Source organism: Sabethes cyaneus, chromosome 3, assembly GCF_943734655.1.
Source record: "Sabethes cyaneus chromosome 3, idSabCyanKW18_F2, whole genome shotgun sequence".
Classification (NCBI taxonomy): Eukaryota; Metazoa; Arthropoda; class Insecta; order Diptera; family Culicidae; genus Sabethes; species Sabethes cyaneus.
The window spans coordinates 73971682-73986265 of NC_071355.1; the positions used below are offsets into that span (position 1 = coordinate 73971682).

The 14584-nt window shown below is 39.8% G+C and overlaps 1 protein-coding gene across 1 annotated transcript in view; it reads left to right on the forward strand.

Annotated features, from left to right (window-relative positions):
• LOC128741319 (dynein light chain 1, cytoplasmic) overlaps positions 1–14584 on the forward strand; it is a 34445-nt gene that overhangs the window by 794 nt on the left and 19067 nt on the right. The window contains exon 2 of the mRNA XM_053837051.1: positions 6183–6348. Coding sequence (XP_053693026.1) covers positions 6241–6348 — 108 coding nt within the window. The 5' untranslated portion in view covers positions 6183–6240. The remainder of the gene's footprint in view (positions 1–6182; positions 6349–14584) is intronic.

The following is a 14584-nucleotide window of genomic DNA, read 5'->3' on the forward strand; positions in this document are numbered from 1 at the left end:
AATTGTGTTCTAATAATTTCAAGCCTACATTACTAAATTATCTGTGGGGTTATTCCCGGTGTAGTTGTCAGCGTTTATGCCTCTCACGCCCGAGGACTCGGGTTCAAATCCCAACCTCGCAGAAATCATACATGACCTAAGCTGTTAAAGGGGCTGTTTTCCTATTCTGTCTTTGCTTACTATTGACCTAGCTATTGACAACTAGGTATATGAAACTCACTAAACATATTACCAAGAAGACAAATACATTTTACTTTAGTGAAATTACGTAAATGTTTCAAACTACAAATTCGTGAAATCAAATGAGCAACAAAATTCGACCATACTGTGCAGTCAGAGTGGACCAAGCGTATACCACCCACCACCATTGTGACTAGAAACGAGACACGCTTTTGTGAAAACAAGGATTCCAAGCAAATTGTCGAATGTTTAATTCGAAGCAGAAAGCTCTGACTGGTACCTTTCAAGAGAAACTCCGTACTTAACCAATTAAAAGAAGTTTAGCAAATTTTTCAGGCGTTTTATAGCTACTGAAAAGTTGATCAAATGTGTTATTATTTTGTGTTTATAGAGTGAGTGGACCAAGTATCAAAATGTAGTAAGTAATGATTTCTGAACTTTCCCAAATTGATTTCAAATCAAACTATGATTTTTTGTTAACTAAAAGATGTTATTTACAAGCGCCTCCAGCATTTTGTCGTAAAAATTTTATTTTCTACAGTAAATTACGGTTCGTACTTGCTTCGCTCTGACTGAACATGTGATAGAAAATTTAGGTCTTCAATGTAAATTACGAAAAAATATTTTTATCGCGTAAATTCCGAAAATCGCGTGAAAAAACTGCGTAAATATAAAAAAGGCGTCAAAATATTCGTGAAACAACCGCGTCAAAAGCGACTTCACCAGGAGTGGCTCTAATTTTGAAATTGGCTTTCCTTGAGGATCATGTGCCAAAATCGAACCGGGCTGCATATGATAGAATTCTGTCTTTGTCCAAAACATCCTTGAGATAAACAGAGATCGTGTTCTATTGAAGTCCTTAGTTGTTTGGATTGCTCTGGGTATGAAGTCTGCTGAGTCAGTTCAATCTAAATGAGAAATTTTCTGTTTTATTAGCTCGAATGTCAAAACTCCAAGGAGGTCACTCCATACGAATTTTTAATATCAAAGAAATGATAGATTGTCCCTACCACTTTTTTCTTGTTGAATGTTTTCTTAAACGATCTCATTCTATTGGTAATCGTCGGCTACTCCAGCATTTTGTGATATGCCAGAATTTACATCCGCATCCCATAGTTTTGTGCGTTTCTTCTAATGGAATAAGCTTCATTCAACACGTCGATGGCAGCTCGCATATCGTTTCTAATTTTTTGTTTTCGTCCAGCAGTAGATTTATTAACAATTGAAACAAATAAATTTAACGTCTATTTTTATTTTTGCAAGATGTCTTGTAAAATATAAAGGTGCCCACCTTGTCCCGGAAAAAGTTTCTCGTTCGACCACGGCAAAGCGAAATATTTTGATAAAGTTATTCAATAGTAAAAGAATATGTTTAAACGACTAAATAGCACACCGCACGAACCGTTGCTTTTCAAGAGATGGCGCTTTTCTAGTAGTGGTGGTAAATTGCTCTTTTATCTATGTTTACCTACCTGAACAACAATCCCCTACGATAAAACTGAACCTTGTCGTGGTGTAGGGCTTTTTAACTAATCAGTAAATGAACAGCGGTCACGTTTACTTCTGAATGTGGGTATATATCAAAATACTTTTGTGATTTCAAGTGGGACTCGGGGTAAAAATTTACCAAATGTGATTGTTGCGTTGTTCAGAAAGTGCTTTTATTCCGTTTAAGAATAATGCCAGTATGGGGATCTCTGACAATAGATGAAGTTTTCTGGGATTCATCCCTGTTTATAACAACTGTCACAAATATCTCCGAAAAATGTCGGATTGATTCAGTTGGTCGGAGGCTTAGGGTTAGTAAGGGGATGTAAGGGGATACCAGATCCGATTGGATGCCGAAGGACCACTGTGTAATGATTACGGGTAATGGCACTTCTTAGGTAGCAGATGGGAAAATTAGGTCAATTCGTGTCGCGTGTTCAAGTTTCGGCTAGGCGGTGCTGCTAGATAGAGTAGGATTTTTGCACTGGCCCCGTGGCTGTCCTGAGCTCTGATGGCTGCCCGCGGGCTCTGTCTATGGGAAGGGGTCGAGTCTTAAAGAGACGTTTAAGCCCAGAGCTTTACAGCACTTTGGTCTCGGCGGGCGAGTCTCTATATTTTGAAGCTTCTGTCGACTACCGCGAATGTCCAGCTTGTGCTGCGCTCAATTTACTTTGTATCGTGGGAATGCATTGTGAATGCTAAGGGGATGAAAGATTAAATTTGCCCTGATAAGTTGATCCAAGTTGCTCCGAAATTTGTCTTATCTATTGGTTCATTTGTGGTTGTTTGTGTTGGGAAACTAAAAGCGTGCGCGCGGTTGAAGACCAGTGTCAGGCGGGGCTGACGAATTCTCCACTTCTTCACTATACCACATATTGCAACTCGAGTGGTACAAAAAGTCCAAAGCACATTTACAAATTCGATCTATTATTTTTCTTCTCATCATCATCATTATCATCATCATCGTCATCATCATCATTATATTTAAAATATGACATTCCGGCCTTTGGCAGAGAGATCTTAGAGTCAGTTCGTTGAGTCCGCGCAGGGCCGAAACGCCTCCGCCTGCGGGTATAGGCGTGACGGCTATGCTTGGGGCTCTACCTGTGTTTTAGTGGGCGCCAGTGCCTGTCTCGTCAGGTAGAATTGATGTTTGAGGTCTCCCTGACACTTTGTTGACAACACAAAAGGGCCCAGCGCAGAGTTTTATACGCTATTAAGCGACCAGTTGGATAACCCGAAAAAAAGGAAAAAAGTTTACCTACCTGAACAACAATCACTATCCACATTTTATTTGTAGTACAGTTACTATTTAATTTTCGTGACCTGCCTAATTTTGATAAAAAACAAATTTTTGCTATACCTCTCCATAGCATCTTACTACCATTCATCCGTGAGTACGGAAAAGTGATTTGATAACGTACGAGTGCCGGGAGCTAGATATGTTTGCGACATTTCAATTCGAAAAAATTAAATTTCGCAACATGAATGCAATAAATAAAAACAATATTTACCAACTATTTATTGGTTCAGGCGTCAAACGTTATATTGCGATTAGCGATAAACACGAAAGAAACTGAGATGCATGAGAGCGCAATGTTGCTGCGCTAAGTAGATTGCAAAATTGGGCTGTTTCCGAAATGTACAATCTGCGTTACAATGTAACGACATCTGTTGTATTCTAAACAGGGGAAAATTGAGAATTTCAAGCATACTCTCACGCATGGCGCATGATGAGACACTAGCGCCAACTTCTGTTTTTTATTATTAGAAACTAGAGGCGGTGTCCCATTGAGGAAGTATATGTTATTCAATCGTAAAATGACTGAGATTTATAAATAAGCATCTATTATTTATTTGAAGTGCTTATTTTCTGACAGCAGATTATTATAAGAAATCAAATCTTTCAAAAGGATGATTTATTTCATAGAATTTTTCTAACAAGTGCATGATATTTTTTTGTACAACACTAAAATTTTACTTCGTTTCGATACAATCTAATAGACCAACCTCGTGTTTTGTCTCGACCTTTAATGAGGTCAGGCATGTAATTAATTTTTATAGCGATAGTTTTTTACAATCGAAGGAGGGAACGGTAGAAGATAAAAGTAATGGAACAAAGATGTAGATAGTATCCAAACAGAACGGGGCAAGGTGTGAAGGGGAAAGAGCGGAAAATTAGGTAAGGGAGGAACATTAAAGCAATACTTAAGAAACTAGTTAACATTATCCTTTACCCAAGATGGGGAATCCGCGGATCGAAACAAGCTGTTGGAGCCAACTGTCCCTCCCTTACCTAATTTTCGCTCTTTCCACTTCGCGTCTTGTCCCGTTCTGTTTGAATACTATCAACAACTTTGTTTCATTACTTTCTTCTACCGTCCTCTCCGTCGATTGTAAAAAATTACCGTTATAAAAAAAGAAAAACAAAAAGCCAAGCCCCATCTTGCCAGACTCCAACTAGAATTCCACTTCCTCCTCTGTCTTGTCGGAGTGGAGTTCTCCAAGAAAAGGTAGGTCTTTCAATCTTCTTTGGCTAATTTAACCGATAGCAAAGGGCTATCCTCAGTATACCTTCACTCCTACTTTTTAAAATAAGTCCGTAGTATTTAGGCCGTGGTATTCTGTTATTGATGTTGACAGTTCTCCGTTTCAAAAGTAGTCCTACATCTAGAGAAACAAGGTCTTTCTCTTTACGCTTGTCGGTCAGTTTTTGGGGTTTGGTGGCGGATATCCGCTTTAAATAGTGCGCACTAGCTGTTTTGTTTCGGAGGTTGGGTGCTGGTGGGAGCGACACTACGGTTTATAGCTTCTATCGACTACCGCGAACGCCCACGTCAAGCTGCGCTCAATTTACTATGCAGACCTATATTGGTACATAACTACCATAGGGATGGAAGGTGAAATTTGTTCCTTGGATCGAACTTTGATAAGTAGGTAACTACTGAGATTGTCTTCCACTTGGTTCATTTGTGGTTGTTTGTTTGGAAAAATTTATGGCAGGTGCGCGGTTGAGGACAAGCAAGATTGCCTGGTGCTAGCGAGAAATCAGTTTCTCCACATCTCCACCATACTACATTTTACGATTTAAGTGTACAAAATCTCCAGGGCAAAGCACATTTTCAAATTCTATCATTTTTCTTCTTTCCACACGAACTCTTTCGTCTTGGAATGCTTGGGTCTAACTGCGCCTCTTATAATGCGCAACGGACACGGAAGAGAAAAGTCCCGTGAGTTCCTAAAATACAGTAGTTCAAGTTTGGGTACTAGCACCGCGTAGGTGCTTTATAACGAAGAAATGTTTGGTTTCTTTTTAAACAAACTTTACCGATAGTTGGTATTGAAAAAAGACTCAATGCGAAGGGGTTACATTTTAAACAACATTCAATTAAAATGTCTTTTGGTCTACTCTATAAACAATGTGACATTGCATTGAATAAAAGGATTAAGAATAAATCCAAAATGCCACTGAGACATCATTTGCAATATTCCCAGATCGAACAAATGTCAAGAGAAAATAGTCATTATTGAATGGCGCCCAGATGTTTATACACTGACACTCAATTATTGGGAGAAGCGTAACGAACCAATAATGCACCAGAGTGGCAATAAAAAAATATCCTATATAACATTACGTTGAAATTGACTGCGGATGCAAATGTGGGATGATTGAAAATGGACATCTCAGCGCAGGACAGATTTTGTCACCACATCACATTAATGTTAGGCACTCTAATAATTGCGGTGTCAACGTATTTTGCTTTTAATGCAACTTTTTAGTTCAAATCTTAGAAACTCCGTACTGAGAAGCACAAAACGGTTTGAAAAAAACTTTACTATCTTTACTAAGCGAATTCTCATTTCAAAACTGGGTCAATAATACCTCCTAACGATAACACAAATATCACCGTTGTTAACCTACATACACTCATAAAACTTGGATTATGATTTTTTTCCATCGCTTAGTTTTATTTCGCGAACGCACTCCGGGAATCCCCAACCCGGAGAAGTCGGTTGGTAATTGACTTCAAACACGCAAAACTAATTTGCCGTCAGTTGTTTGGTTCTGTGTGGGAACTGAGTAAAATTTCCACGAATCCATCGTGAGAATGAGAGCGAAAGTTTGCTCAGTTGTGGGAGTTGCCATGTATGTACGGAGTGGAGGGCTGTGGGTAGCTGCGGCGGGAGTAGAGGAGTTTCACTTTGGCGAATCTTCACTTTCATTCGCTTCGCCGATATGATCTGACGATCGATCGACGACATCGCTAGCTACAAAGTATGATTTTTTGATCGATGATGAGTGCGTGCAATGCAAAGAAATTAATTTTTTTCGTTTATATATTATTTTTAATTTTTAAATTTAACACTATAAATCTATCTATAGTGACAGGGAGGTCGCAGGGCTTGTTACCGAGTTCAGAATTTATTTCGAAACTGTTTTACTGCTTTGGAAATATTTTTACTACCAAGCTATGAACCACCACATTTTAATGGCATATCGTGTATCGTTTCAGGTCATCACCTTCCACATCGTCCCCCAGTAGATCTAACAGTAAAACTCGAGCCAGCAAAATGAGTGACCGCAAGGCAGTGATCAAGAACGCCGACATGGGCGAAGAAATGCAGCAGGATGCGGTGGATTGTGCGACACAAGCCCTGGAAAAATACAATATCGAGAAGGTTAGTGATTTTCCTCATTTCAGTTCATTTTACTGACTGTGAAAATTAACTGATTATCAATGAACATTATGATGGCAATTATATTGTTAGTCACCGTGCGAGCAACTGGTCCAATGGAGGGGAGCATATTGGTTACTTACCTACCTAACTGAATAACTGCCAATCTAATAGCAGTTATCACAAAGTTTGTCATCGTTGTTGTATACACGAACACGGCATTGTGACCCACGCAACAACCCGAGAGGAAATTGCGTTATTTTTTCGCTGGCATACATATCCTTTCTGTTCTATGAAAATAGATCGCTTATGCAGGCAAGGTCAGCAACCAACCATTAGCCACCAGCATACAGCAGCTGAAACAGATGGAAAATGCCGGCGGGATGCGCTTGTAATAAATTTAAATTATTTTTAGACCCTTTATATCATCAACTCGTCCCCAGTTTCTTTTCTTTCATCGTCTTACTTTTTCAGTGTATTATGCTACGGTTAATGCTACTGATGAGCTAATACACTATGGCTAATAAAAAACGATACAGTAACGAAGTAACATTTACCCCCTGTCGTAGTATAGTAGAGACAAATGTTTTCTAACGAAATGTGCTTGTCATTTCAGGTGTTCGACACCTGAAAGCGGTACCTTGACATTCTTTTTTCAGGGGCATTGCACATTTTGCTTATCTTACACGATACACGAGAGTAATTGATATGTCAATTACTTCTTTTATAAAGGGGAAAAACTGTGGGTAACACAGTGTAATAAAGTGTCGCTCGATGCGTTTAATTATTTCTAATGTTAACAAAAACCATACGTAAATAGCAAAGCTGCCAAGTGGCCAATTTTGTTTCCGGATTCATTGCTCAATATTACATAATTCGCCAACACGGACGGGGTTTCGACCGAAAACCGTCAGTAAACTGGTATAATTAATGCCTTGATCTTGCTTCTTCGGTTGCTTCGTTTGACGAAGCTGAAGCGGATTCCGATTTGTGTGCGCTGGAGAACCGAAACTATAAATAGACCTTTTTTCATACTAGTCCATACAGTTTCACTGACGAATGTGCGTTTTTTTAAAGTGGCACATTAACCGAGAGATTTCGACCAGTTATGTGTTGGGTTGAACTTTCAAGTAACAAGATAATATATTATAATACTCAGACAGAATACTTTCGCTGAAAAGGGAGGAATGAAATTCCGGTGGAAATAGTCGTCCAAAAACAGATGCGTGAGTCTCGACACTTCTTAATCCTCTGGTTTGGGATTGAACGTCAACCAGTTACGTATGATTTAAAATATGTCAAACTGAATGAATTAATGGAAAGTGGCATGATAGAATTTACTTTTTGCAACACTCTTGCCACGAACAGGCCCAATCAAAGTTTCAATAGTTCTATAGCAAATGTGAATTATCTTCCTGTCTCGTCTGGAATAGCATTTGTAGTCTCAAACTGTAGAATTACAAAGAGAAGTAATCGCATGAGTTAAACCAAAACAATCTTGGTAAATCTGGTTAGCTGTGATGCACAGTGGCACAGTAACTGCGCTGTCGTTCTACGCGTATTTGTCCCATGCTTTGTGAAAATTCCCCCATACATTGGACAACTATGAAATGTAACAGGGTCAGCCGGTGCAATACGTACATAGTATGGTGCCAAAGGATGGTAGCGTTTTTCCGGGCTCGCACGTAGTCGGTCGTGCCGACAGAGTGCGCCCGTCTTTAGCCTGAAGTTTTCCGTTTCGAGAAAGGAAGGAAAAGGGCAATGAAAAACGAAAACGGACACCGAGTAATAGTGTTTGCTGCTCACGTCAGTAAATTTTGCGGTTGGCGTTTTTTTATTTATATTTTTATTTTTGTTCCAAGTTTTAACTACATTCGAGTTTCCCAATACCAGATTTTTATGTATCTGTGGACGCTTATAAGTTATTATCTGGCGCCAATTGTTTTGCAAAAAATGTGAACAATCAAGCTGCTTCATTGATAGGAGGAAACTTTAAAATACCAATTTTTCCTAATAATTGTCCGGAGTATACAGCACATCCGAGAAAAGTGGGCCCATAAAAAAACAAGCGAGCACAAGTTTAGAACCCTAGTCGTCGTCGTTGCTGATGCTGCTATTTAAATGTGCTCTCATTTCCCTCGGTAGATTGACATTTATTGCTGGAAAATGATCGCGGCGCCAGACGACCACCACCGGGGAGAGATTAAAAAAGATGATGCTACTATATCGTGGCATTGGCTGTTTAGCGCTGTGCAATAGGGGTCGACCGTGGTAGACCTTTCACAGTTGGAAGCTTCTTCCTTCTAACCCGGCCAATTTTGCCCAATCATATCGATTTGAAATAACGGGAGCGAACCGATGGGGAAACATTGCTTCATATACGGAATGGAAGCCATTTGTCTCTGTTGATTTTTGGCAGTTTTGGATAGAAATATCGGACCGTTCAGTACTAATGGTTTTCCGAATTTGCGGTATTAGACTTGACTAGGATGTTATTTGCCTAATGCGATGACAAATATTTTAATTTATACGAACAAGGATGACCAGTTTTAGATAATTTAAGAGGATTTATGTTCCATCATCTGGACATGATTAGTAGAAAGAAAAACTTTTTGCTTCCACGAAAAGCTGCAGTTACATGGGACTTCTGTATGTCGTGTATTTGATAAGAAAACGAAAGCATAAGATTGTTTCCACAGTAAAAAAAAGCTATACCGGAGGTAAAAATCATTCTCTCGGGACGTCTAGCACACCTGCTACAAGAAGGATCAACAATGCAGCAGTACACAGTTACAGTTTCGCTTCATGTACGCTAGCGAAATTGGAGTGATTCTGCAAACAGAAAGGATACGCACCCTGTGATATGATAGGTACCAGGCAGTGCCAGGAATGTGTTTGATTGAGAAATCGAACATTTCATCAAACGTAACCTGGTGTATGGCTTTACCAGATGAACTACTCCTTGTTGAACTGTTCGCTTGGAAAGATTGATTGTACTAGTTTGGCCCTGTTAAATCTTAGTTATCAGCTTGTAGACTTTGGTGATGCTCCAAATCAAAGCCAACATCTTAAAGCTGAATTACGTTACTTGTCAAAGCGCCTCGCAACGCAATAGAATACTGAGTTGCATTATTTTTCATATGCGCGTACCTACATCAAACCACGTTAATTCCGAAAATTGCGTTAAAACCGCGCAATTCCTATAACATTTGCAGCATCATTTGTACGATTTTTTACGCAAATTTAAGAGTTTAGGCCAGCGACAATTGAATACTATTCAATGCTAAATGTCTCCTTTTAATGTTTGCTTCTAAGTAGATACAGCAAGAAATGGTCGTAACCCGGTGGTGCTGGTGACATCCGGAAGAGATCACAGTCTCAGTGCCAAGCATGAGCATATTTATTTAATTCCATCTCTCCAAACGCGTAGGAGGCGTAAATCCTTAAGATAGAATTGTAGTAAGAGCTTATCTGTGTAAAAGTGCTTTTTTCGTGCGTACGAAAATGGTGCAAATCAAGCAAAAATGTGCCTTGATTCGAATGTTATGTTTCATCAAAATTTAAACACTGCTGTATGTAGGTACATAATGCGATAAGCTCTAGCTCACACTGGTTGCAGTCTCATCGGAATAGGTACATACTTTTTAGACGAATGTGGTTTCTCGTGTCAACCTGTGCTGTGCGCTCGTTCGTTTCCGTGTGTAGCAAACAGTTTCATCACGGAGATAATTCCCGAAAAAAAAAACGCAACCGTAAACGGACGGTATCTCTCGCCTAGCAGCGTCGTATCTTTTATCAGAGTGATATATCGCCGGATAAGAGATGCGATGATTGTTTATTTTCAGATTTCTTTCTCAAACTGACGCAGAAGGTCATTGTTCGGCTGCGTAGTATCCCGGCTATATATCTCGCGGGCCGTATCGTGACGTTTTAGGTACTGGAAAAAAACAGCTGCATGAAAGGATGCCGCATTTTTTTCTAAATCATTTCGTTAAACGAAATGAAAAGTAAAAATAGACAATGACATAACTTAGTTTTTTCGGCAATAGTACATCTAGATTCTAGAAGGTTTTTTACATTCACTTTTTTGGTACTGGTTTTTTGGTATCAATCAAGTTATGTTTGATAAATTCGTTTAAACAAATTATTACACAACAACTAATCAGTGTTGGTTCCACGAAGCTTTCACCGTGATTAACACATCCCACGGAATAATTACCGGAATCACTTCAGTGTTTGCCCATTCACCCTCCGAATCGAACAGGTGGTGAAGTGAGAATACCCGGACAGTCCCTTTACCGGTAGCGCTAGTCAGCATCAATTTGTACAGAAGATAACTCCTTCAGCGATAGTCGGCTAGTCAGTCGTATACTATAATAGCCTCGTCAGCTGATAGCACCGCTTATTGATGACTTAGCGGATATGCTTTTGAGAGAAAATCATCAATCATCATCGCAAATATGATGAGCAGGAAAATGGCGCCTGCTAGCTAGTGGGCAAACGGAATCCCAAGGTTAGATTAGTATGAAATTCAATAAAGGAAGTGCTACATCATGCTAAGCAAGCAAACCGTACGGTGATATGAACACTTTCCTCGTAAATTTATGCAGATTTTAGAGCGCTCACGTGGACGTTGAAGGACGTCATAAGGAATATAATTACAGCGAACATTAGGCCTAATAATAGGTATGTCGAATAGTGAAGAAAAAAATCGTTTTTTTCGCAAGGAAATTTTCATACTCTGTAGTATCACATTAGATTGGCCTTTTTAATATTCTTCAAAAAGGTTTTATTCTATCTTACGAATAATACGAGTTAATACTTTTGTTCGTTTTTGCACACGTGTATCTTATTCAAATCATTTTTGCAAATACACCCCTTGTACCTTAAGGGAGTAATCTAGGACAGCAGTTGATTTCTCCGTTTATCAACGAACTATCGATTTCCTAACTAGTTCATTTATGATAGTTAGAACATGCTTTGACTGTTATAGTAGTTCACTTCAACGTCAAATTGACAAATCTGGAGACTGTTATCCGAGAACAGGGTGTCGATTTCCTGGAAAAACCTGGAAAATCAGGGAATATCAGGGAATTCATTTTTGGATCAGGGAAATCAGGGAATATCAGGGAATTTCGAAATTCAATCAGGGAAATTTTGTTTACCCGGCCAACTTTCGAATCAAATCAATTTTCGTGTAAAATATACGCAGATTGATCGGTTGAATTAAAACTTGTTACATGTCTAGTGGCGATTCGATTATCTTTCAGTTTGCCGTAAATTTTTTATTTGTTTTGCGCCGTACAATTGTCAGACTTCACTCGCTGTAGTGCTCGAAATCGGCAATGGCAGGTCTCACGCACTTCACGGTGCAGACATCAAGAGCACAAAGCGGGATACATACTGTTATTTACACGCGATCTACAGCGTTTTCACCAATTGCAGAATTTTACACTCAGAAGTCCCAAGCATTGATCATCTTCCTTCAGTGTCCATGATTCATGTCCGTTAACGGTTACCGGGAGCATTAACGTTCTGTAAAATTTGCGTTTATGCGAGTTGGCAACCTTCGGGACTGGTTCAGCTGGTTACGTAATACGCAGAAAGCTTACATGTTTCTCTGTTCTGACGTGATCCGCAGTGAGCATGCGACTCTTGGCCTAGTTCTTCTCATTTGTCATTTTCTGGCATTCGACATCAAACAAGCTGTTACACTCACCCTTATTCTGCGAGACGAGTGACGTAACTAATTTGGAGTCATCGCGAATGAGGTGACAATTGTCGCCTGGGTGACACGGTTTGTCACTTAGGTGACACGGGGTTGTTACCTAGGTGACACGGTTGTCACCTAGGTGACAGCACTCAATTCGACTCGCCGTGGCGAGTCACGGCGAGTGACAATTGTCATATTGAGTCACGTGACTCGCGGAATAAGGGTGATTGTCTTCCCCACGTCGTGCCTATCACTTCCCTCGTAGTTGTTGGCGCTATGGCGGATCCTCCACAGCCTACTTACGTCTTATTCCCTTTCGTCCTGCTGTTCTGCGATTCGTTGATCAAGCTTTCTGGTGTACTCCACTGCAACGTCATATGCCGTAAACCGCTAGATGTTGAAATGCAACATCCTCTCAGTGCGAGCCTTCGCCGATTTCGATAACCTTGCGTGGATCTTACGTCGAGATAGTGGTCAAAGTCACTAAGAAAAGACTGTATATTGTGACTTCCAAAAAGTTTTGACCGTTAAACACGATCGATCTGGGAGCTAGAGTCTTGAATTTTCAAGTCGTGCGCACCCCATAAATCATTTCGAACCTGTCATAGAATTCGTCCCTAGCAAAGCAAAGCAAAGTCTTGAGCATTAACCGTCACTAGACATTATCCTTCTTTATCGACAGACTTCGCAGCCTACTGTTAGAGTACAGGAAAATTACGGGGTCAGTGCAACGATCCTACTGATTCCGTCTAACAAAAACCAGCTAGCCGAGATTCGAACACAACTGGCTTGTTAGAACAGCATCGTACCTCGAAGCTAACTGGGCGGTTCAATTCATCCCTAGTACCATCGAATTTATGATTTGTTGGTGACTATACGTTGATTAAGCTGTAGTTGAAGAATTTGCCTTAATTCTCAACACCCATATACGGTCATCGGACCGAACGGCCGGCCACCGAACTACCTTCGAGTCAATGTTGCTTTCAAGCCTCGATAGTTGCAATCCGAAATCATGACACACAGCTTTAGTCTTAACTGTCCACCATTGAGGGTTAAAATATTTGCCATTTGGACATTTTCCAATAATATATCTAGCTAAAGTTTTGCCGTACCTCGAAGCCAGCAAAACGCACATTTTTGTACCAAAAATCTTTGGGGAATCATCTCCTTAACCCCATGCTTTTTGCAGCAAAGATAACAAGCTGGAACTTCCAGGAAAGTTTTGTTTTAGTTTAACTGAAAACTCGCAGACCTCTCCCATGGGTAGGTGGTTTGACGCGTACTTCGGCCAAACGACCTAAAAATTCTTAGTTCCGCATGTAGAATGTTTATAGTTTAAGTTGGATATATGTGTAGTATGTAGTATTGCATAATTTAGCTTTATGTGTAGCATGTGTCTCGTAAAGCGGAATGGAGCGAAATCGAACGGATTTGATTTTAAATTCAATCCGTTTGGGCCGAAGCACCGGGAGGGCTTACTCGGTTCCCTAGATGAATTGCTGGTATGCACAGAAATTTCTCTAGAAAACTGAAACCAAATCCTACCCACCATTCATGAGATTTTGACTTACTATGAAAATTAAAATGTATCGCTAGTTAGAACGAACGAGTGTTCAAAAATGATGTGATGTCTTTATTTGCGTAATCGAGACATTTTCTATGAGATTGACATAGAATTTGTGGCTGTTATGCGATTATGGACAGCACAGCACTGAAAATATACACACACGTACATGTATACATGTGTATGCATGTATGAGTGTGCATGGGTGTATAGGTACGAATGAATATATGTTTGAGTGTTCTATGATGAGTCGGAAATTCTTATACCTATGCTGCCAAATTACAATTATTAATGGGCAGGAAGTTATAGTCAGTAGCTGTGTTTCCTGTATCAGTTTCCTATGCTATTACTATTATTACTAATATTGCTATCGTTGCTGTTACTGTCACCTCTATTGTATTGTTTTGGATGTAATTATAATTTTTTTTTTTTTTTTTTTTTTTTTCCCTCCTTTATTAGAATGATTTGCATGTCTTGTGACTAACCGCGTTAACGGTATTCAACTAACAACATAAAATGATCATGTATGACGCTGTTTGTCTCCCAAGGGCCTTCCTAATGCTGATGAGCCTCTGTCGGAGAGTCCATCAAGTCGAACGGTGGCAACTCACCGGCGGCCTGCTCCTCTCCATTCTTGCGGCTGTCGTCGCGGTCGGACTTAGTGGATCACTCGAAAAGATTTATAGCCTCGATATATATCTTGTTCTGTCCATTGCCCAATGCTGGCAGACTTCAACTGAAATTCCATTTCTAACTAAATCTTTTTAGAGTTAAAACTTCTTCAAGTAAAAACAGGTATTCGATTCTCTGGCTGATTCAAGCGATAGCGAAGGGCTGTCCTCAATCATTTCCACTTCCTAAAATGGGGTCATAGTACATAATATATGGCCGTGGTATGAGGATTTATTTTTCGATTCAATACCATCCTCACAGAATTATCAACGTCGTTAACATCTTATTAA